Source organism: Lissotriton vulgaris, chromosome 3_2 (assembly GCF_964263255.1).
Source record: "Lissotriton vulgaris chromosome 3_2, aLisVul1.2, whole genome shotgun sequence".
Taxonomy (NCBI): Eukaryota; Metazoa; Chordata; class Amphibia; order Caudata; family Salamandridae; genus Lissotriton; species Lissotriton vulgaris.
The window spans coordinates 288,548,359-288,572,917 of record NC_141690.1 but is presented as its reverse complement, the minus strand read 5'-3'; the positions used below and the strand labels follow the sequence as shown (position 1 = coordinate 288,572,917).

The 24,559-nt window shown below is 48.4% G+C and overlaps 1 protein-coding gene across 1 annotated transcript in view; it reads right to left on the bottom strand.

Moving 5' to 3' along the window:
• The window catches only part of AUP1 (AUP1 lipid droplet regulating VLDL assembly factor), a 129,176-nt gene that overhangs the window by 51,893 nt on the left and 52,724 nt on the right, over positions 1-24,559 (bottom strand). Inside the window, exons 4-9 of the mRNA XM_086964401.1 lie at positions 24,088-24,275; positions 18,539-18,611; positions 16,813-16,886; positions 12,835-12,901; positions 1,220-1,325; positions 879-1,034 (exon numbers count right to left, since the gene is read on the bottom strand). Of these exons, the coding sequence (XP_086820527.1) occupies positions 879-1,034; positions 1,220-1,325; positions 12,835-12,901; positions 16,813-16,886; positions 18,539-18,611; positions 24,088-24,275 (664 nt within the window). The remainder of the gene's footprint in view (positions 1-878; positions 1,035-1,219; positions 1,326-12,834; positions 12,902-16,812; positions 16,887-18,538; positions 18,612-24,087; positions 24,276-24,559) is intronic.

The following is a 24,559-nucleotide window of genomic DNA, read 5'->3' as shown; positions in this document are numbered from 1 at the left end:
TTTCTGACCTTATATGTACCTCTTTCTGCTAGTTTCTAACTTTTCTTTAACTTCCTATTGCTAATTTTGGACCTTTATTTTGCCTCTTTCTGCTCGTTTCGAACCTTTATTCTGACGTTGCATCCACAGTGCCCAGGTACATCTACAAGGGACAGTGCTGCTCTACACAAATGTTGGCGGATTGACTTTCTGCATAAAAAAGGACTGGCTGTGACCCAAGAAGAGCCATAAAGCACTGGACCTGCTCCTTCTACCCGAGAAAAAAAAACTGGACTCCAAGGGTGAGTCAGCTGACCTGTGTACCTACAGAGAGACACCAAACTGCAAGAGGTCTTTTTCTGGAAATGTCCAGCTGACCAGTAGTAACTGGACAAGGACTAGATGTCGCTGTTGTCCTATGCCTGACAATCGCTAAGGGTACTCCTCGTAGATCCTATGGAGATGAAAATTGTACTCCTGTGGTAGTTTAGAAACCAGAAGAAAGTCTGAAAATGTTTGAAAGCTCTTCCTCCAGAGGTCCAGTGGGACCCAAGGGCGAGGATAAAGCAGAAGTGTGAAGAACTAATCTTAGTCAAGCGGGCGAAGATTGGCCTTTAGATTCCAGATAAAAGTGGGACCTCACGTCTACAACGCTGCGGAGGATGAAACTTCAGTGAGCTGCACTAGTCTTCATTACACGCAGTAAGAGCAGGATTTGCCGATTCAATGGGATGCAAGAAAAGAGTTGGATCAGGTTTCGGAGCCTTGCTCATTCCAACTGAAGTTGATTGGCACAGACAACAAGCACTAGCTTGCTATGTTGAAGTGCAGCCATCGCACTTGCCATGATCTACTAGTATGCAGTACCTGTGTCCTCATGGTCCAGAAGATCTGCTTACCTAGATCCCTCTTGATGACATCCAGTGGGACATGGGGCAGCACTTCCCTTACTTGCTGGGCCATTCCAGGTAATCGTGCATCTTCCTGGGGAAAGAGACCTAAGCCAGTGACATTGGCTGGTACCCTAGGCCTGGCTCCCATCGAGCGGTTGTGTACTGCAAGAAGAAACCATAAAAATCTGACTTCAGTCTAAAGGTGACGCTCTGCATACAATGAAATCACATAATGTAATGCTAAGGCACAAGTTTTCTGTGGTTGTTAACCCAGAACAAATCGCAGGTGCAAGACCAGGCATCCGCTCTCACTGCCCCTCATCAAACAACCTGTAGTGGATACAGACCTGTGCTGGAAGTCTCTGGCGGGATGTGCCGCAGTCTCTTCAGATATTCAGCTTTGTCAGCGGATGTGAAGTGTGTAGAGACGATACCAAGTTCTAGGGCCAGCAACTGCAGGAGAGAACAGATTGACATGGAAAAACAGTGCAAGGTCACCAAAATCCACTACGTGAAACTACTGTAAGGGTACTTTGGGAAGTAATAAAATTCATAATCAAAACAAAAACATACAGAGGAAAAGAATGCTGTAGCGGAAAACCAATTTCCAGTTGTTCTATCACTCACTATTAGGGCAGCAGAAATAAGTAAGAAAGGATTCTTTTATCTAGTGTTGGAACGCCCAGCCGCCCTGTATAAACCAGAGCATGTGATCTGATGGGCGCCACTAGACAGCAAAAAATAAACACATTCTAAAGACTTTCTGCAACTCCCATGAAGCACTGCTACTCACAAAGTGCTTTTAGCTAGTCCCATGAAAACAAGAATACTCTAATGGTGGGTCATAGAACCGAGCGTAACCGGAGGGTGGTTGAACTGGAAACTGACATTTTGCACCTGGAAAAGGACATCTCAGGGCCCTGACACCCAGCTCGTCTCAATATTGAAAGACAGGACTATCGGCAACTACTGGTAGAGGACGCCACTAGATGTTCCCTGGCTACTAGTCACCGGATTCATGAGCAGTGTGAGCGTACAGGTAAATTACTGGCATGGCTGGAACGTAAGGAACAGTCTGCGAGTTGAGTACGAGTAATAAAGGGGTCTAATAACTAGCTGATCACTGACCCGCAAGGAGTAGCCGACGCTTTTACGACCCATTATGTGAATATATACAGAATTCCGCAAGCTTCACAAGCATTCAATGGCAGCGGATCTCCTCGCCACTATAGAGGTAGTACGTGTCTCCCAGCAGGGTAAAGATGCATTGGATGAGGACTTATCTAACTGAGATCCAGAAGGCAATTCAGGATATTCGTGCCGGTAAAGCGATGGGTCCTAATGGACCTCCTATTGAACTTTCCAAACCCATGGCTACGAAGCTAGCGACTTTTAGCTTAACCTATATAAAGAATGCTATGAATCTAGGCTTCTCCCGGCTGACATTTGCGCGGCCACCATTGTGGTTATTCACAAACCTGGTAAACCGAAGAGTGTACATCCTACCGGCCCATATCTCAGATTACGGTGGAAGCCAAAATTCTTGCCAAACTGTTGAACAATCGATTGCGCCCTTATCTCAATGATCTGATTCACCCAGACCAGTCTGGATTCATGCCGGGAAGGAATAAGGCATGGAATCTGCGTCTTGTACATGGTGCACTGGGGCGTATAGACACTTGAGGAGGAAGGGATATTGCTCGCGTTAGATGCCAAAATGTCATTTGACACTATTGCTTGGGAGTACCTGTTCGCTGTCCTGGACCGCATGGGGTTTGGACCCAAGCTGATTGGGTGGATCAAACTCTTATATACACGACCCACGGCGCAAATCTCGGTAAACAACCATCGCTCCGCTTCTTTCCCCCTCTGCCGTGGCACAAGACAAGGATGCCCGCTGTCACAGCTCTTTTTTGCCATGGTGGTGGAGCCACTAGCAGTTTGGATTAGGGGAGACCAGGGCATCAGCGTCATCAAATGGACGAGAGACCTTGAGGACCACATATCGCTCTATGTGGACGATATTTTGCTTTACCTTGCTTCTCCAGCGCACTCATTACATTGGGTGTTACACATTTTTCATATTTTTGGGGCACTCAGGATACCAGATAAACTGGTCCAAATCCCAAATGTATGCACTCTGAGGAGACCCCCCACAAAGCCCTCGAGGATACGACATTCCAGTAGCAACCAAGGGCTTCCGATATTTGGGTATGTGTCACTCCTGATGCCGCATTATTCTTCTAACAAAATCTTCTGGGGCCTCTACAACGGTTTAGATCAGACGTAACACATTGGAGGGCACTGCCCCTTACTCTCTTGGGACGCGCGTCTATTCAAAATGCTCGTCCTGCCACGATTTCTCTATGCCCTACAAAATGCTCCCAATCAAATTTGCAATTCTTATTTCCTTCAGATTGAAGTCACAGTGCGGGAATTGCTGTGGGAGAACAAACCGCCTCGTGTTGCCATAACTAAGCTCGTAGGATGGTACGACAGGGGTATAGGGTTGCCGGATATGCGCCTTTACTACCAGGCTTTGCAACTGACAGGCATTAACAGATGGGTGTTTGGACCACACGACGACCCCAGCTTTCGCACCGACCATTGGCTAATGGGTAAGGGGGGGGGCTACAATAGGGCCTTGTATACTAACTATTGAAAGCTACGTTTGACTGGCCCCACGGCGTGTACGGTGGAAGTGTAACATCGAGTCCAGCGAAGGCTGGGTTGGCAGGGACGCCTCAGGAAGGCTACCCCCCTGTGGGAACAAGATATTTTAGGTCGCCTCAGTACCTGTATGGGGTTTGATAAATGGGACATGATTGGGATCACTACGGTGGGGGACATGTGGGTGAAAGGGAAGAAAGCCACGTTTGCGGACCTTCAAATTAAGTACCAATTAGCACCAGAGGCTTTTCGATATCTCCAGATCAGTCATGCCATTGAATCGGCCCTCCCGAAGGATGCCACCCTTCCAGATTCCTCACCGCTAGAGGACAGGCTATTATTGGACCCAATGGACCGCAAGGCTATCTCCCTCACGTATAAGAAATTGGTCAACGCCGAACTGACCCAATGCTGAAACTATGGTCGAGCTGGGAGGTTGACTTGAGGGAGTTGGCCGATGAGGATTGGAGAGAGGCACTGGCCTCTCCCCAGGAGGTGGCTATACCGATGAGCCGTAGTCTCATCGGCAGGAGACTACGTCATGCCATTGAATCGGCCCTCCCGAAGGATGCCACCCTTCCGGATTCTTCACCGCTAGAGGACAGGCTATTATTGGACCCAATGGACCGCAAGGCTATCTCCCTCACGTATAAGAAATTGGTCAACGCCAAACTGACCCAATGCTGAAACTATGGTCGAGCTGGGAGGTTGACTTGAGGGAGTTGGCCGATGAGGATTGGAGAGAGGCACTGGCCTCTCCCCAGGAGGTGGCTATACCGATGAGCCGTGGTCTCATCGGTAGGAGACTACGGCTGGTCCAGCTCAAGATTCTCCACAGGTGTATTTTTACACTGCATTGTTATTCAGGCTGGGTAGGAGGCCCGAACCACTCTGCCTACGACACTGTAATCAGACTGGCACATTTCTACATATCCTTTGGGACTGCCCATACATACAATACAGGACAGACGTCACCCAACAACTTGTCAGGACTTGCGACAAACCTATACATCCATCCCCCATACTATGTCTCCTTAATATCTGGGAAGCAACTGGCCTCTCACAGGCAGAGCAGTCATGGGCCACAATAGGCTGTAGCATAAAAAAATATATATCACCCAGAAATGGGGATTAGACACGACACGCACTTACGGGACTGGGCAAAGGACATTGACTTTGCCATGACTGCGGAAAAAGCAGTGTATAAAGGGAGAGGGTGTCCACAAAAATGGGATCATAAGTGGAGGCGCTGGAGCAAATATAGGGGCGAGATCTGCAAATCTCCTACGGTAGAACTGAGGGGGGAGAGAATCATTGTTGGGGGGGAGAGGACGGGATATTGATGGCCCCCGCCCGGGACAGCCGAAGATAGTGCGCACCTACAAATGAACCTGTAGCGTGTTTTCTTGCTATTGTGACCCGAGCACACAACAGTAACCATCATAATAAGTGTGATGCCTGCCAAAGATTGTAATTCCTGGTGCTCCTGGTGGTCCGAAGGTTGCGATACAATGCTGAAACCTTGTTTAACTCTGCCAAAGATGTCTGTACAATGTCTTTCAATGCTGCCATTTGTTCTTAATAAAAAGTCAAAATAAAAAATAAAAAAAATAAGAACTACAAATTATCTCCACAGTGTGGGGAAAGAAATACCAGAATTAAGAGAACTCCACAGTAAAACACATTGCTTATTTGTGCTGCATCCCTCTGTCCTACAATGGTTGGTCAAGCTTTTTATCTCCAAGAGAGACCTGTGCCCGACTCTCCACCAGATATTTCACTAGCTCAGACCGTATGCAAGTCCTCATTTGAAAATGACAGGTTGAAAATTTGGAATGACACGTTTAGCCATCTCAATAGTAAAAATCCTTCTACCCGCCAACTGTCGAAATACTGGGGAAAATGGTTCTTTAAAAAAAAAAAAGATTTATTGGGAAGTTCTGGTCTCTTGGAGCGTAAAAGGTAACATTTGCAAGTGTCAAAGTTTCCGAAAGATTGTGGAAAATGAACAAAAAACTTGGAGAAGGCCAATTTGAACTGGTCGGAGAAACAAGGGTGACTTCTTTCAGCAATGAATTGTTACAAGTCATGGAACCCTGAAGCCACGCCTACTAAATGATTCAAACCACAGAATTCCCTTAATCTGCAGAAGTGAATAACTGGTGGGAGCACCTTGGTGCCAGACTTGATGAAACCATCAGTTGTGGTTGCAGAAAGGAGTTACATAGTAGATACCATCCAGTGCGTTTTCCCAATAAAAAGATTGTGCAGTCAATATTTAAAAAAATGTAAAGTCCAACTTAAAGTACACATTGTTCAAATGTCATCATAGCGTTTCCTGATCCTGAATTGATGTAGTCTGACATTTGATTTGAGCAGTACAGGAACCAGAAGAGAAGTGCGCGGGGTGAGATTAATGAACAAAACGATATAAAGAGACTTGTGCTTTGTTATGCAACAAGCTGTCAAACTTTTTATGGAAGAAAAGCCACCTTAAAAGGAGAATGTTCAGCATAAAGTGAGTGAGATTCGATCTGTAGGCTGGATCAACCAGTCAGGATAAATACGATTCAAGAGTCCTAGCGGTTGCCACCATTGAGTAATTCGTGGCTGTTTGCAACTCCTGGGCCTTTGCTGATCTCTCTTTCCTACAATACTCAAGATAAAACATTTTAAGGCTTTACAATTAAGTTTACGTTTTTGCGGATTAATATATTCTTCAGGCAGACCCAATTTCCCAAAAGATTTCTAGAAATACACAAAACCAGGGGATTTGATTTGCACGGTCTAAGGTTAAGGGTTCAGCCATGCAACATCGAATGAGCGCATCTTTCGGTTTCCTCCAAATACTTAATCCATAATAATAGTAGGACTAACCCAATTTGGACCTCTATGTATGGTAGGAAAATTCCTCGTGGGAAGTAAAGGTTGCAGTATTTTTTGGTTCTGCCAGACATTTAAGGGCAAAACCATATTCTATCCACCGCTGGGGCCAGCATTGCTGCACCCCCAAAAGACCTGCTCCATGTATCCGTGCCGCGGGACTTCTGCCTTTGTAATAAATTCATCCTCTCCGATAGGTCTGTGCTTTAACTTCTGGGCCAATCTAAAAGTTTTATCAGTGTTTCTCCTACGTTTACGCTCTCTTACATTTAGGAGTGCTTTCCAAGAGAGAGAGATGCGCTAAAGATAATTCCTAAATAGTTTTAAGACTTTACTTTCTCCAGAAGGGTATCCCCCACCTCTAATAAAAAGGACTTTGTTTTTTTGTTGGGGTGGCCACAGATCATACTATATGCTTTGGAATAATTTACTTTTAAATCGAGGTCTTGCATGTAATACGAGGAGGTGTCCAATACCACTTGTAAGCTGTCTGCGGCGCGTGACATTACTGCGCCACCCTTGCACCAAAAAAATGGATATATGTTGGTTTCCCATCCTGGGCATATCCTTTCTTTTATTTTATTTTGATCTTTTTATGAACATAAAGCAGATCTAGGGGTACCACAAGGATCCTCCCTCTCCCCCACACTGTTCAACCTCGTCATGGAACCGCTCGCCACCTTGCTCCAAGCTTCCAATGTCGAATACCATATGTACGCCGACGACACACAACTTTACCTAAAACTACAATCCTCTGAAGATATCAAACATCTGAATTCCACGCTTATTAACACTCAATCTTGGCTGGCCGATAATCACCTCAAACTAAATGCTCTGAAAACTGAGTTCCTACTCATCTCACCCCCGGCGAAAATTTCCATCACCCAAACCTGGCTCAATAACTTAACAGCACTCAATGTCCAACCCACAATCGTGGACTCGGCGAAATCCCTAGGCGTCACTCTCGACGCCAAGCTCAACATGCAGCAGCACGTTAGCAAAGCCACAAAAGCAGCTAATTTCCAAATCAACACACTAAGGAAAATTAAACCCTTCCTCCCTGCCGAAGACTTCCAAACTGCTGTACAAGCTTTAGTCATCCCCCGAATAGATTACGGAATTGTGACCCTCAGCGGACTACCGCTATGCACAACAGCACCCTTAAGAGCCTCCCTGAACGCTGCTGCGAGACTCATTACTGGATCAAGAAAGCATTCGCATATATCCCCAGACTTAAAATCGCTAAAATGGCTGCCTTTTGAAGCCAGAATACAGCTAAAAATTGCAGTTATGACACATGCAGCCGTGCACCACAATGCACCCAACTACCTCGCTCAAAAGTTGTCTATATCAGGAGGGTCGAGATCCAATAGAAGTACAAAAAATCTACTCCTGAAACCTTGTAGATTCCGGGAAGAGAAAACATACAAGCGCTCCTTTTCAGGAATGGCACCCAGGATCTGGAATGCGCTCCCCCCTGAAACAAGGCTTATCTCCTCCACTACACTCTTCAAGAAAGAGGTGAAAAGCATCCTTCTGGCCAAGATCTCCTGAACCTCACAGGTGCTGGATCAGTGACTCTGCATTGCTTTGTACCACTGTTCTCATTGTCCCTTGGCACCATACTTCTACTTGATGGGGACACTACTACGCTACTCTCGTCTACCGACTAATATAGGATACACGCTGGTTTACTGATCCACTCTCCCGTTGCCCTCACTCAGTGTTCTCTATATACTATAACACTGGTATAAGCCATCCACATACCCAAGGTGTACCTGAACACCCCTGTAGTGACTCACTCCTCTCCTCGAGCCGAGTGGTCGCTCCCAGCTTCCCCTGCTGGCATTGGTATCGTAGTGCTGCTCTGCATTTGAAGCTGCCAAACATTATTGCCTGCTGCCTGTTTGACTGCCGCTTTACTTGACTTACATTTTGTGATTTATTTAGTGCTGTTTTGCCCTTGGTCGCGCGTCTGCCTGTAGCGCTACGCTGTGCTCCCCCCTCCGCCTCCATTTTGATTGTTATTGTGCTCCTCGTGTGCCCGCCCCGCCTCCCAGCTGAGACGCCCTCCCACTGACCTAAAATAGCGCTTCCCTACCTTAGAGCGCCGTGACTCACTCCTCTCCTCGAGCCGAGTGGTCGCTCCCAGCTTCCCCTGCTGGCATTGGTATCGTAGCGCTGCTCTGCATTTGAAGCTGCCAAATATTATTGCCTGCTGCCTGTTTGACTGCCGCTTTACTTGACTTACATTTTGTGATTTATTTAGTGCTGTTTTGCCCTTGGTCGCGCGTCTGCCTGTAGCGCTACGCTGTGCTCCCCCCTCCGCCTCCATTTTGATTGTTATTGTGCTCCTCGTGTGCCCGCCCCGCCTCCCAGCTGAGATGCCCTCGCCCCTCCCTCCACTATCCATATATGACAGTTCTTCCCGCGCGCAGCGACCGCGCCCAATCCGCGCCGAAGGTGCGCCAAAGGTAAGCCCGTCTACGCCCGTCCGCGCCTGGACCGCGCCCAGCGCCATACCCCCTGCCCCTCGCATTGCCCAGCCCTCCCGCATCACATACGATGTCGCCACCCTCCTAGCCCTTAACCCCGGTCGCGCCCCCAACTGCGTCCAAGCCGCTCCTGGACACACCCATGGACCTTTCTCTTGCTACTCCTGCAAATTCATCGGCACCGACAACATTTCCGCTACGACCACACCACAGATTCCTGACGCCAACCACCTACAATGCATCTTGCTCAACACCCATTCGGTCCACAGACACGCCATTGACCTCGGGAACCTACTAGACACCATCTCTCCGGACGTCGCCTTCCTTACAGAAACATGGATGAACGCTTCCTCCGCCCCAGACATCACCATTGCCATCCCGGAAGACTATAAGATCACACGCAAGGACCGTACCGGCCACACAGGAGGAGGAATCGCTATCGTCCATAAAAAATCAATCCACATCTCAACCAGCTCGGACGTCAACCTCGCCAACTCTGAACACCTTCACTTCCAGATCCACATCGACCCCAAGACCACACTCAGAGGCACCCTCCTCTACAGACCACCAGGACCCCGCGCAAAATTCAGTGAAGACATCACGGACTTCATCACTCCACACGCGCTCCCCTCCAAAGATTACATCCTTCTGGGAGACCTCAACTTTCACCTTGAAAATAACAACGACCGCAACACCACCACCCTCTTGGACAACCTCGCCAACCTCGGACTTAAACAACTGGTCACTTCCCCCACCCACATCGCAGGTCACACACTCGACCCCATCTTCACCTCCAGCAATCATGTCTCCTTCAGCCACACTACGGATCTCCTCTGGACTGACCACAGCTGCGTTCACTTCACCTACAACAAGCCGAAACCCACCAACCACCTCCAACCAACTCTGCAAAGAAACTGGAACAAAATCACCATCGACCAGATCTCCTCATCGCTCCTTCTAAACACCCCAGCCCACTCTTCTAACCCAGACCAAGCCACCGCCAACTTCACCCTATGGTTATCCAACACCGCCGACATCCTAGCACCACTGAAAAAACGTCAAAGCAAACCTGGCAGCAAGAAGGCCTCATGGTTCAACGATGATCTTAAGAAGTCCAAGAAACTCTGCCGCTCCCTTGAAAAGGCCTGGAAAAAAGACCCAACCACTAGCACCAAAGACGCCTTCAAAAACGCCACCCGCACACACCACCAACTAATCCGAAAGGCCAAGAAAACAGCATTCAAGGATCGACTAGACAACAACGCCCACAACAGCAAGGAACTCTTCAACATCGTCAAGGAATTTACCAACCCCTCGGCCAACTCCAACGACATCACCCCTTCTCAAGCCCTCTGCGACTCCCTGGCTCTATTCTTCCACAACAAAATTGCAGACATCCACAACAGCTTCGACAACGAACCCGGAGACCAACCCACCCAACCATATGATGAACATCCTCCCCCCTTGAACACTCTCAACGACTGGAACCCAATCTCCACTGAGGACACCATCCGCCTGATGAACTCTATCCACTCAGGATCCCCCACAGACCCATGTCCTCACCACATCTTCAACAAAGCAGACTCCGTCATAGCACCGCACCTCCGAGACGTCATCAACTGCTCATTCAACTCCGCCACCTTCCCGGAAAGCTGGAAACACGCTGAACTCACCGCCCTTCTGAAAAAACCCACAGCGGACCCCACCGAACTCAAAAATTATCGCCCCATATCGCTCCTTCCTTTCCCAGCCAAAGTCATCGAGAAAGCTGTCAACAACCAACTCTCCGCTTTCCTAGAAGCCAACAAATCCCTCGACTCCTCACAATCTGGCTTCCGAGCAAAACACAGCACTGAGACCGCCCTCATCGCAGCAACAGATGACATTCGAACTCTACTGGACAATGGAGACACAGTCGCCATCATCCTCCTCGACCTCTCTGCAGCCTTCGACACAGTCTGCCACAGCACCCTTTTACAACGCCTCAGAAACATCGGAATACAAGGAAAAGCACTTGAATGGATCACCTCGTTCCTCACCGGAAGAACCCAGAGAGTCCGCCTTCCACCATTCAAGTCCGAGGCCACTGAAGTCATCTGTGGCGTACCACAAGGATCCTCACTTAGTCCCACCCTCTTCAACGTATACATGAGCCCCCTTGCGGCCATCGCTCGCCAACACAACCTCAACATCATCTCCTACGCGGATGAAACTCAACTGATCCTCTCTCTCACCAATGACCCCAGCACCGCCAAAACCAACCTACACGAAGGAATGAAAGAAGTTGCCGAATGGATGAAACAAAGCCGTCTGAAACTGAACTCAGATAAAACAGAAGTCCTCATCTTAGGCTCATCCCCCTCTGCATGGGACGACTCTTGGTGGCCGGAAGCCCTTGGAAAAGCACCCATCCCGACAAACCACGCACGGAACCTAGGCGTTATCCTGGATTCTTCACTCTCAATGAACAGACAAGTCAACGCCGTATCCTCATTCTGCTTCAACATTCTTCGCATGCTCAAAAAAACATTTCGCTGGATCCCCACCGAAACCAGAAAAACAGTCACCCACGCCCTGGTCACGAGCCGACTGGACTACGGTAACACCCTCTACGCAGGTACTACCGCTAAACTCCAGAAGAAACTCCAACGAATCCAAAACGCCTCAGCCAGGATCATATTAGACATCCCGCATAACGAACACATCTCTGGCCACCTGAAAGACCTCCACTGGCTACCCGTCAATAAGAGGATCACTTTCCGACTACTAACCCACGCACACAAATCACTCTACGACATCGGACCAGAATGCCTCAACTCACGACTGTCCTTCTACACCCCCTCCCGCCAACTACGCTCTTCCAGCCAAGCCCTCGCCACTGTACCCCGCATCAACAAGACCACCATGGGAGGCAGATCCTTCTCATACCTTGCAGCTAAAACATGGAACTCACTCCCCACCTACCTTCGCCTTACCCAGAACCACCTAGCATTTAGAAAGCAACTTAAAACGTGGATATTTGACAAGTAATCCTCCTCTCCCCCCTAAGCGCCTTGAGACCCTCTGGGTATGTAGTGCGCTATATAAATTATCTGACTTGACTTGACTTGTAGTGTGATCAACGACTTGTGCTGTCTTATATTACTTGTTTATTTGATTGTATATGCATATGTTTTATGTATGTTACGACTATTACCATGTTAATGACTATTACACTGCCCCCATTATCTCTGTTCATTCCTACTGCCCCTACCTTGTCCATGTGAAGCGCTCTGATATCTGTAAGGATCTTGTTCGCGCTATATAAAACTTTGAATAAATAAATAAATAAATGCTCGTGAGAACATACAGTACAAAGTAGTTCCAAGAGTCCATTGTAGGAGACACCACAGAAATCAGCAGTAAAATAAGCACGAGGGAACAACAAGGACAATCAGTATTCCCCCATCCCCCCACCTCTATATGTCCACCCCAGATTCTCTGTATTTCCACCAGGGCGTCCACACCCTCTTCCATTTTTTAGCACACCCCCTACTTTTGTACACAGTTTCTTTGGCCCTTTGGCACCAGTCGAGGTCGTGCTTCCATTCCTCCAGTTGCGGGGGTGTCGAAGCCCCACATCCCCTAGCAATATTGCGTTTTGTAATTCCCGCAGCCAGGACCAGGCATATTCTTTCTTGACTCTATTAGGTGTTTACTAACCCAAATAATATACAGAAGAAAAAGAAAGGGGGCTTTGATGACAGACCACAGTGGTGCGCCATTTTGTACCCTGCGTATAATCATGGAAAAAACCATGCATGCCTGTAGCCAGAAAAGGTCTTTGCCAGTTCACCTTCGAAGCAGCTCATCTCAGTGCTACTAATGGAGTATAGACTGCGAATATTCAAACAGGGGCCCATGCCACATCTTACCTCTTGTGCGCGGACAGCCAACTCTTCACCAGATTCTCCATCTTGTTTGGACATGGTTGGCAGCCATCTGTGAAAGAAGGAACAGACAAATGCTCACACCACCATCACAACGAAGGAGCCCAAGCTTCAGAGCCAAACATTCCACGCAGCGCTTTATAGTAAAGGCCTCCCTTCCATTCAAGCCAGGCCTCCAGAATATTAAAGAGTGGAACGGGCTTCCACAGGCTGCTGAAAAGGCATCAAAGCATGAAGATGGCTTTTTTCAAGCCCAGGAAGGGTTGAGATGCTTGGAAGCTGCAACCATAGGCTGCATTTTTATAAACGCATACTTCTGTCCTAAGGATTTTTTTCAAGGAGGAATGCATTCCCCGTTAACAGCGCTGCTATCCTCCCGTCGGCTGTATCAGATCAGTCTCTTTGCGGATGTCAATGTTTAGGGAGCGACCCTTGACCTTGCCAGGTAAGTCGCTCCCTACCCCCGTTGCAGCTCCACCAGCGCTTGTGCCCGCATCCTTCTGTTTTTTGCTTATTCCTGGGTGCTATTTTCCCTTGCCCCCCGCCCACTGCTCAATTTCCCGCTGCTGCTGCCCCTGCGGCCTCGCCCCCCGTGCCCATTCGCCGTCCCCTGCCTTCCACCTCCCAGCTCCCAGCTGCTCCTCCCTCCCAGCTCCCCTTCAAATGGCGCGCCTAAGTCAAGCCCGTCTGCGCCCGTCCGCGCCCAGCGCCAGAACCCCTGGACCCCGCGAACGCCACGACACCAGACTCCTCTACGACGCCAGCAACCTCTATGCACTCCACGCCGGCCGAAACCACACCTGCTTCCAGGTCACCCCGAAACTGACCCACGGACCCTTCTCCTGCCACACTTGCAGCTTCACCAGTGACAGACCCACCAAACCTCAATGGACTGGACCCAACCACCTCCGCTGCATACTCCTCAACACCTGCTCCGCTCGCAAACACGCCGACGAGCTTTGGGATCTGCTCGACACCTCCGCCCCAGACATGGCCTTCCTGACCGAGACCTGGTGGAACGACTCCTCGGTGCCCGACATCGCCATAGCCATCCCGGACTGCTACAAGATCACCAGGCACCACCTCACCCAACAGCTGCCTAGCCACTGCTGGAGCAAAGTCACTGAAGACCGGCTGATCACCACCCTCGCCCAGAACCCACCCACCGACCACCAACCCAGACGCCGCAGCCCGCAACCTCAGACAGTGGATCGACAACTGCACCAACACCCTCGCCTCGCTCAAGAAACCCTCCAACAACCACGCAGCAAGAGAGCCATCTGGTTCACCGACAAGCTCCAGACGTCCAAACGCTCATGCCAGAAACTGGAGAAAATATGGCTCCACGAAGGCACACCAGACAACCACGCAACCCACAAGGACGCCACCCGCAGACATCACAACCTCATCAAATTAGCCAAGAGATCCTCCTTCAAAGACCGCTTGGACAACAAGGCACACGACAGCAAAGATCTTCAGCATCGTAAAGGAACTCTCCAACCTCAGCGCCAACTTCATCCCGCCCTCACAAGAACTGTGCGACTCACTAGCCATCTTCTTCCACCGCAAGATCACGGACATCCACGACAGCTTCAAAACCACAACTGCCCCGACTACGCCAGACTCCACCTCCCCTGCAAACACCACCAGCGCCATCCACCTGACCTCCTGGTCCAACGTCAATGACGACGAGACACGCAAGGTCATGAACTCCATCCACTCAGGATCTCCGCCGGACCCACACCACGTATTCAACAAAGCAGACGCAGCCATCGCACCCCAACTACGGAAGGTCATCAACATCTCCTTCGAAACAGCAACATTCCCGGAAAGCTGGAAGCATGCCGAAATCAACGCCCTCCTCAAGAAGCCCAAAGCGGATCCCAAGGACTTCAAGAACTTCAGGCGCATCTCCCTGCTCCCGTTCCCGGCAAAGGTCATCGAGAAAATCGTCAACAGGCAATTGGTCCACTACCGGGAAGACAACATCTTGGACCAGTCCCAGTCCGGATTCAGACGAAACCACAGCACCGAGACAGCCCTCATCGCCGCCACAGACGACATCAGGCGCCAACTAGACAACGGCGAAACATCAGCCCTCATCCTCCTGGACCGGTTGGCCGCCTTCGACACGGTCTGCCATCGCACTCTACAGACACACCTCCTAGAAGCCGGAATCCAAGAGAAGGCCCTTGACTGGACCACGTCCTTCCTCTCCAGCAGAACCTAGAGCGTCCGCCTCCCACCCTTCCGATCCAAAGCCACCGACATCTGCGACGTCCCCCAGGGCTCATCCCTCAGCCCAACGCTGTTCAACATCTACATGGCCCCCGTCGCACAAGTGGCCCGCCAGCACAACCTCAACATCATCTCCTACGCCGACGACACCCAGCTCATCCTCTCCCTCACAAAGGACCCTCACACCGCCAAAACCAACCTCCACGAGGGAATGAAGGCCGTCGCCGACTGGATGAGGAGCAGCCGTCTGAAGCTGAACTCGGACAAGACGGAGGTACTCATCCTCTGACCCACCCCCTCAGCCTGGGACGACTCCTGGTTGCCGACCACACTGGGAACAGCACCAACACCCACCGACCATGCACACAACCTAGGATTCATCCTAGACTCCTCCCTCTCCATGGCTAAGCAGGTCAGCGTCGACTCTTCCTACTACAACACTCTCCGCATGCTACACAGGATTTACAAGAGGATCCCAACCGAAACAAGAAGAATGGTGACACAGGCCCTCGTCAGCAGCAGACTGGACCACGGCAACGCACTCTACGGAGGAATCCCAGCCAAACAACTACGACTACTACAAGGCATCCAAAACACCTCCGCTCGACTGATAGTCAACGTCCCCCGCCGCGGCCACATCACTCCCCACCGGAGAGACCTACACTGGCTCCCTGTCGACAAGAGGATCACCTTCAAGCTGCTCACCCACGCACACAAAGCACTCCACAACGCCGGACTAGCCTACAACAGCAGACTCAGCTTCGACACCCCCACCTGCCAGCCTCGCCCTCGCGGCTGTCCCCCGCATCCAACGAACGACCTCCGGTGGCAGATCCTTCTCCTACCTCGCCGCCAAGACCTAGAACACCCTCCCTCCCCACATACGGCAGACCCAAGACCTACTCGCCTTCAGAAGACTCCTCTAGACCTGGTTCTTAGAGCAGTAGCAGCACCCCCTTCCCTCAGCGCCTTGAGACCCTCACGGGTAAGTAGTGCACTCTACAAGTACTCTGATTGATTGATTTAGAGTTGCCTAGATCTAGCCTTTTCTCTGCACAAACTTTAACAGGCGGTGATTTTCTATGGGTTTACAGAGCACTCTATAAAGTACGTTTTAAACATATGTGTAGACACAGACTCCTATGCAGCACAACACTGATACATGCATTTACAAGGCCAGAGAGGCAGATGATGCTGGATAAAGGCATAAGGAGCAGACACAGAGATTGATGAGTTTCAGCTTCTTTTCCCCAGAAAGCACATTTCTAGTACAAATCACATTCCGGTTAGAGCGTCCCTCTCATCTTGTGTACATTAGAAAGAACAGTCAAGGTCAGACATTGCTCAATCCCAGAGAGGGGCATACTTCCATCACCCTGCTTACAAGGTCCATCACTGGATGACAGAACTTCTAATGCCGTGCTTACAAGGCTCATCGCTGGATGACAAGACTCATGAATAGACTAACCTGCTTCTACACACTGCCTATAAGGCTCACAGGGCTGACTATGCTGTCAGCCTGCTTAGAGGGCACATCATTGGCTGAGGGCTCACCATTAGCTAATCGGTGCCTGCAGAGTGGGCTGATCATTGGCGAGCGTGCTTTCAGATGGTTTAGAGGGTTCTTCATTGGCCAAGGGGGCTAATGTTTGTCTGCTTAGAGGGCTCATCACTGGCTCATTCCCCAACTGCCCCGCCCTCATGATAGTGAGAGATAGTTAGTACCTTACTTGATAAACTGTGAAGGGCACAAACAGGGTCCAGAGCAGCTCTGTGAGGAAGGAGGAATCGGCCAAACTCTGAGGATAAAAAGAGAGCGGGTAGTGAAAAGGAAGATTCAAGGAAGTATGCTACTGAGAAAATGCACAAAACAGAAAGAGAAGAAAGTTGCACATATTGCAGAGCAGGGAAAAGAGAAGAAACAACAAACAAACCGGTGCACGGTAGACACAGAGGACTGTGTGAAACAAACCGGTAAGAGAACAGAAAATGGACCAACTAAACAACTCTGCACAAGAGTGCACTGAAGAAGTAACACGGTAAAGGCAAGCAATGCTAAAGTTGAGAGCCAAGGAACGTAAGATTATCAGATGACTCCTGTCACCAAAGATTCAATGCACTAGGCCTGGGTTTTTCATGACAAAGTACAGTTTTCAGTGGTGGCAGTTTCATCACACCGCCCAGAATTCAGTAGCTGACTAAACAAAAACAGAGCAGAGGCACTGCCTCCTTGGTCAAATGGATTCACTTCATAATCTGAAAGAAAAGGTTTAAAGGCCTCAGAGTTGTCCATGAGAGGGGAAGGTTACAGGAAGCATGCACACAACATGCCAGGGCAAAGGTGGACAGTACTATTAACTCTGTGACCACAGGTTTAGCTCCATATTACTTCACACATCTGTCTGCAAGCAGGACACACCCTCTTCTTGCTCTATGTAGACCGGTCATTAAGCAGCATGCTGCCTGTCGGCACTTCAGTATTCACTTCATGCAAATGCCTGTATATATTACACACTCCAACCAAGCATACCTGCCTGCCAGCAGTAGGTGCCCTCTCTCGCCTCAGTCTTCATATCACGCACCCTTGTCTGCGGATACTCTTCCACTTTGCACACACCCAAGTAGCACGCCACCTCGGAACCTTAATGCAAAGCTGCTTAGAAGCTTCATGCCTCCTCAACTCGGTCTACGAAACACCTCCCCGTACGCAGCATGCCTTTTCCATGGATCACACACACACATGCTTACATGCAGCATGCCACCTCCCCTTTTCATATACACTCGTCAGTAAGCATTACTTCTCCCACCTCAGTATTCACTTCATGCCACACTCTATTCTACCCCTCAGACACCACTTTTCTTCAAGCACACCAGCTAATTGATCCTTCCTTTTCCTAAAAAAAAAATGTTTCTCAATTTTGACTTCATCCGATGAGGAAATGTATCACATCTGTTCCGAGAATTTATCACATTCATCCTTCTGTCCTCGGGTGACCATATTTTATCTGCATCAACACACTTTCTCTTGATGATTAGCCATACCTGAAACTGCCACAGTCTGATGCAATTCATCTGTCCCTCTATTCTATGCCTCACCACTGCTGCTATTCAACTGCGTCACTTTCAAGTCTGCTTCCAACCAAAGCAACCTCACTGCACCCGTCCTGGCCCAGCCATGCCCACAGCCAACCTCCCCTCCGTCTCTAGCAACACACTCATCAACTCAACATCAGTAGCAACCTCACTGCACCCGTCCTGGCCCAGCCATGCCCACAGCCAACCTCCCCTCAGTCTCTAGCAACACCCTCATCAACTCAACATCAGTAGCAACCGCACTGCACCCGTCCTGGCCCAGCCATGCCCACAGCCAACCTCCCCTCAGTCTCTAGCAACACACTCATCAACTCAACATCAGTAGCCACCCTTTCTTTGCAGTACAGGGCACACTCACGGCAGCTACAAAGGGTCTCTGGACGTGCATTGCTACCGGCTGTACGTCATCCTGGATAGAGAACGGCCAGGAGCTAGAAAAAAGAGAAAACCCTCATGAACACCAATAGTGATACAACAGTTAACTAGTGTTTGATTTCCTGAGTCTAGGTCCTAGGACAGCTAAACAACCTTCAGTAAGAGCTCTCCAAAGAACCTAGAACCCTGGCAAAAAAAAGTGTGCAACAAGTGGCAATGAAGCACATGGAGCAAGCAAATGAAATGCTCAGAACTGTAAATGGAGAACAATAACTACTAATATCTGCAGCGAAATGAGAACATTTGCAGATTACAGCAGAGACAGATCACTATGTAATACAGAGGAAAGGAAGGATTAGTTACTTACCTGCAATCCTAGTTCTCTTCCAGGGGTTTACTCATCAAAGTCATAAGCACTGAATAATCTCCGCCCATAAGCGGGAACCCGGAACATATAGACAAATACATATATATGTGTAAATATATCAAAAGAGTACATAGTACTAAAAGAATTATACACATATACATGTATAAACTATTAATATGCAGCCCTAATCATAACATATAGGCTAATAAAGCCATAATTACATACTTTCTGCAGAATGAAAACCTATAAAAAACAATGCAAGAAAAAGGCATGAGCCTGAAATGCATTCCAGAGACAAACAAACTTATCTTCATCAAAGAACATGTAATAAAAGGTAATTAGCCTAAGTAGGCTGCATAAAGAAATAACATCCCTGTACAGAAAAGCAGACTGTCACCTCGCCTTTAAGGCCTCAGAGAATCTGAACACTTTGCCTTTAAGGCCTCCAGGGGAACCCTGCTGCCATCATGCCGCACAGGTGGCAGTTAGGTCAGTTCTTTTGTACGGTACAGGAAACCTTGCAGGAACCTACATACAGAAATGCAATAATAACATCTTAAAACATAATGCTACTGCTCGCCCGGGGAGGCGGGAGCGTGCTTATGACTTTGAGGAGTATACCCCTGGAAGAGAACTAGGATTACAGGTAACTAATCCGTATCTTCCAGGGGATACTCATCAATAGTCATAAGCACTGAATAGAGTAGCAAGCTCATACCCACTACCAAGCGAGCGAGCAGAAAATAAAGATGAAATCAGTTTGACACGCATCTCTTAGCTAGTATTAGCAAACAAGTTTCTTAGTGATGCCTGCCCAACCTGAGCATCTGCCTGCGTGTCTGATTCAAGACCGTAATGGCGAGTAAAAGTATGGACTTCACGCCATGTAGCTGCCTTGCACATTTCTGCCATAGTAACATTCCTAAGGAGAGCTGCGGTGGAAGCTTTCCCTCTCGTAGAATGAGCCTTAGGCCTTCCTGACAAATACCTGTTAGCTAATTGATAAGCTAGTAAAATGCAAGAAACAATCCACCTAGATATGGATCTCTTGGAAGCCGCAGAGCCCGTATTAATAGGGCCATAGTTGACAAACAACTGGTCTGACTTTCTCAATGTCTTTGTTCTGTCCAAATAAAACGTGAGAACCCTCTTAAGATCTAAAGAGTGGAGAGATCTTTTTGGAGGATTTGCAGGATTTGGAAAGAAAGTCAGCAAAGTTATAGTCTGATTAATGTGAAAGTCTGCAACAACCCTGGGTAGAAAAGCAGGATGCGTCCTGAGTACTACTCTATTAGCATGAAACACAGTGAAAGGTTCCTTACAACACAGAGCCTGGATCTCGCTCACTCTGCGAGCAGAAGTAATGGCTACTAGGAATGCTAACTTCTAAGTTAAATGTTGTAAGGAAGCTTTGTGGATAGGCTCAAAAGGAGCACCCATTAACTTAGTCAATACCACATCAAGCTCCCAAGGCGGAGAGGGTGCTCTAACTGGAGGATACACCTTTCTTAGGCCTTCCAGAAAATCTTTCATACCGTCATCCTAAAGAAAGAAGTTTGAGTAGGTGATTTTCTGTAGGCAGTGATCGCTGCAAGATGACCTTTAATAGAATTAAACTGAAGGCCAGACTTCGTACTATGCAGTGGGACCCTTCTTTCTCACCAGGAAGAAGCAAGAGTATAGCCCTTGATTTCTCTGCAGAAGCGGAACTCTCTCTATGGCTTTTTTGCTTAAAAGGATTTTTACTTTTTGCAGAAGACTGATTTTGATGAACGACACTTTTTGGATTTATGAAAGGTGGTGGTTTTTTTTAATTTTAGGAGATATCCGTTCTGAATGAGGTCGATGACTCACCTGTCTTTTGTCAATCTTCTCCACTCGTCCAAAAATAAAGCAATGCTTCCTCCTACTGGAGTGGACCACAGCCTTGGAGGAAGTTCCGTCTCATTGTTTCTGAGGTTGTTTTGAAACTGAATGCTGCTGTCTGTTTCCACCTCTGCCTCGCCCAGGCCTGCGCTGTTGAAACTGCGACCTATGTTGAGACTGGCCCTGGTTTTGCGAAGACCAGTTCGACGATTGCCCAAACTGTTGAAACGACTTGTCGTAGGGACGAAAACCAAGGCAAAACTAACCAACTGCCTTTAGAGTATCAAGTTCAGCCTTCATTTAGCCATCTCTTCATCTGTATGAGATCCAAACAACGTTGATCCATTGAAAGGTAGATTAACTATTTTTCTTTGGGCATCAGGCTTAAGGCCCGTGAGGCGAAGCCATGCTGACCATCCAGGACAGATGCCATGAGCAAAACCATGAGCTGCTAAATCCGCAGAGTTAGCAGCCGCACTAATACTTTGGTTGGCATCCAAACCACCTTCTTCCACAATCTCTAAGAAATCCTTCTGATCCTCCTTTGGCAATTTCTCAGTAAATCTCGTCCGAGTCCCATAGAAGACGGTTGTAGCGACCCAGCAGAGCCGCTGCACTCGCCACTCTCATAACAGAAGAAGCCGTATTACACATTCCCCGTCCCAAAGAGTCCATGGTCTTGATGTCCTTTTCAGGTGGAGCAGACGAAATGGAAGTAGCAGAATGCGCTTTTCTAGCCGCTGCCACTATGAGTGAATCTGGTGGTGGGTCAGTATGTAAAAATAAAGGATCCTGTTCTGGAGCCTTATAGTTCTTTGCAATTCTAGAGGGCCCAGAGCCCACTGTAGGCTGTGTTAAAAATGTCTTCATTGCTGGTTCTATTAGTCCTGGCACCAAAGGTAGTAGGGGTCTAGCTGATGACTTATGATGCAATGTTTCAAATATAACGGAAGAGGTAACTGGAGGTACAGACATTGTTATATTAAACTTGCTGGCTCCTTGACAATACTTCACTGAAAGTTCCTAGATCATCAACGGGAGATATCCTTGAAGGAGGCGTTGATGAAATTGTGGGGGAATAGTCTCTGTAAGATGACCTCTTTGAAGTGGACGTGGTAGGAGATCTCGGTCTTCTCCTAGAAGTAGGAGACCGATGAGGCCTATTGCGGTCCTTTGAACGTGAACGCCTGTCCACTGGAGATCTAGATCGTCTTGGAGACCTACCAGCCGGCGGTCTTGAACATTCCAGAGCCAGTGGTCTATCACCAGCTCTGAGCTGCATTCTCCAATGATGGACGCTCTCCAACCATCTAGGGGACCTGCCAACGGGAGGTGATTTGCGCACCGGAGAGCCCTCCGGGGTCACCTGCACAATCTGTATCCCCATCAACGACAACGAAGAACTCCTAATAGACGGTGGAGATCTAGACGTCAGGCTATGTGCTCCTTCTCCAGGATCCAACTGTTTGTCCCTCGACGTCGAATGCCTCGACGTCGAACCAGAATGAGCCACGATAGAAGATGTCTGATGAGGAGAGGCTCTGACAGATGGAGATCTGTTCGAAGAAGCCCTCGACGTCGGATCCTTCGACGTCGACCCTGGCTGGTCAGTAGACGTCCTCGACGCCGGCTCCAACCTCGACAGAGAACTATGACTGGCCCGAGAGGTTGATCTGGAATGCCTTGACGCGCAGACCTCGAAGTCTATTTCCTCGACGTCGAACAAGACTTCTCATGCCTCGAGCCCAAAGCAGGCCACGTCGTCGACCCATCCCTCGACGGCGACCTTGATCTGCTCCTCTTCTCAGGTCTCGACGTCAATCTACTTCTAGCACGCGACGTCAACATATTTCTCACCCTCGACGCTGGCTTCACTGCAATTGACACCACATGCCTAGACGTCGAAAAGCTTCTTGACGTAGAAAAGCTTCTTGACGGAGATCTTAAACTCGGTTTCGACGTGGACAAGAGTCGCCGACTTACTGCTTTCCACTGGCCTCTACGTCGACAAACCTGACGGCAATCTGGACTTCGACCTCAATCTTACTTTATCACTCGCCCTCAATGGTGTCTCATGAGGCCTTTTCTTGCTTCTACCATAAGGAGACGCAGATCTTTGACGAGATTTCACTCCTTGCACCCTTCTCATAATGTTTCTCCCTCTCCATAAGCCCCAAAAGACGAATTCTCTCTCTTTCCTTGAGAGCTATTCTGGAAAGTTTGAGGCAGTGGTAACATTTCTCTATGTAATGTGTGGATGGCAAACAAACCACACAAACAGAATGAGGATCTGTTTTGGACATCTTCCCACAGGAAGGACACTTGTAGAATAAAGGTGGCATAACTGACTAAAAATTCTCTATGAATTAGTCAGAAAAGATGGAAAAATACCACTAGCAGTCACTACTGTCTAATAAAGTGAGAAAAAAACAAATTCTGACTGAAAAACAATCAAATTCAGTAGAGCTCAAGTTCCAGGTTCCTCACAGAACAAGTCGGAAAAAGAACTGACCTAACTGCCACCTGTGAAGCATGATGGGAGCAGGGTTCCCCTGGTGGCCTTAAAGGCAAAGTGTTCAGATTCTCTCAGGCCTTAAAGGCGAGGTGACAGTCTGCTTTTCTGTACAGGGATGTTATTTCTTTATGCAGCCTACTTAGGCTAAATGCCTTTTATTACATGTTCTTTGATGAAAATAAAAGGTTGTCTGTGGAATGCATTTCAGGCGCATGCCTTTTTCTTGCATTGGTTTTTATAGATTTTTTTCTTTCTGCAGAACGTATGTAATATGGCTTTATTAGCCTATAGGTTATGATTAGGGCTGCATATTATTAGTTTATACATGTATATGTGTATAATTCTTTTAGTACTATGTACTCTTTTGATATATTTACACATATATATGTATTAGTCTATATGTTCCGGGTTCCCACTTATGGGTGGAGATTATTCAGTGCTTATGACTATTGATGAGTATCCCCTGGAAGAGAAGTCGATCATACACACATTGGAGACAAAGACTCAAAACAAAGCCATATAGCCTTATAATCATAAAAATATTTGGACTCGTTAATACCATGGAGCTCATACTGTAGGGTAAAATAAGCATTCACAAACTGGGACCCTACGGTAGAGGGCCACTACTACCAAAGGCAGCATGACTCGAAAGCTCTGGCTGTACTATCAGGCATGCTGCTGAATGCAAGAAAGGCAGTGCACACAATTAATTTCACAAATTTGCAGTAGCATTGTTGTAATGTTACTCTGAGAGGCTTCGCCAAGATCACACATCTCTACTCACCTGAACTTGAGCAGTCCAACCCGGCCATTGGTGGCTCCCTCCTCAGGGAAGAGGAGCAGTGGGAGACTACCCTCTTGAGACACATACTGTTTCAAGTGCTCCAGCAGCTCAGCTCGGCTCCAGGCAGTCCCCAGCTCCATGAAACCCCGGGCCCAGCACAAAAAGCCGGGCACTCCATTCAGCATGGGCTGGGAAGAGAAACAATACGGGTTGAAGAAAAATGGCAGTGAAAGAAACAGCCCAAGAAAAAACTCCCAACACCTGCAAGCGAAGACTGACTGCTTCTTCACACTGAGGCCTTAGAGACCAAGGTGCCGCAGGAGACACAGAAGCAGAATGGGAGTAATTTCATTACAGCAGCAGTGCTGGCCGTTACTCACATCTTCAAATCACCTCAATATCACTCACTTAAAAAAACTCCTCTACACTTAAGTGCTGGTCCTCTGTGCAGCATCTTTCCTAGTCTTCAATT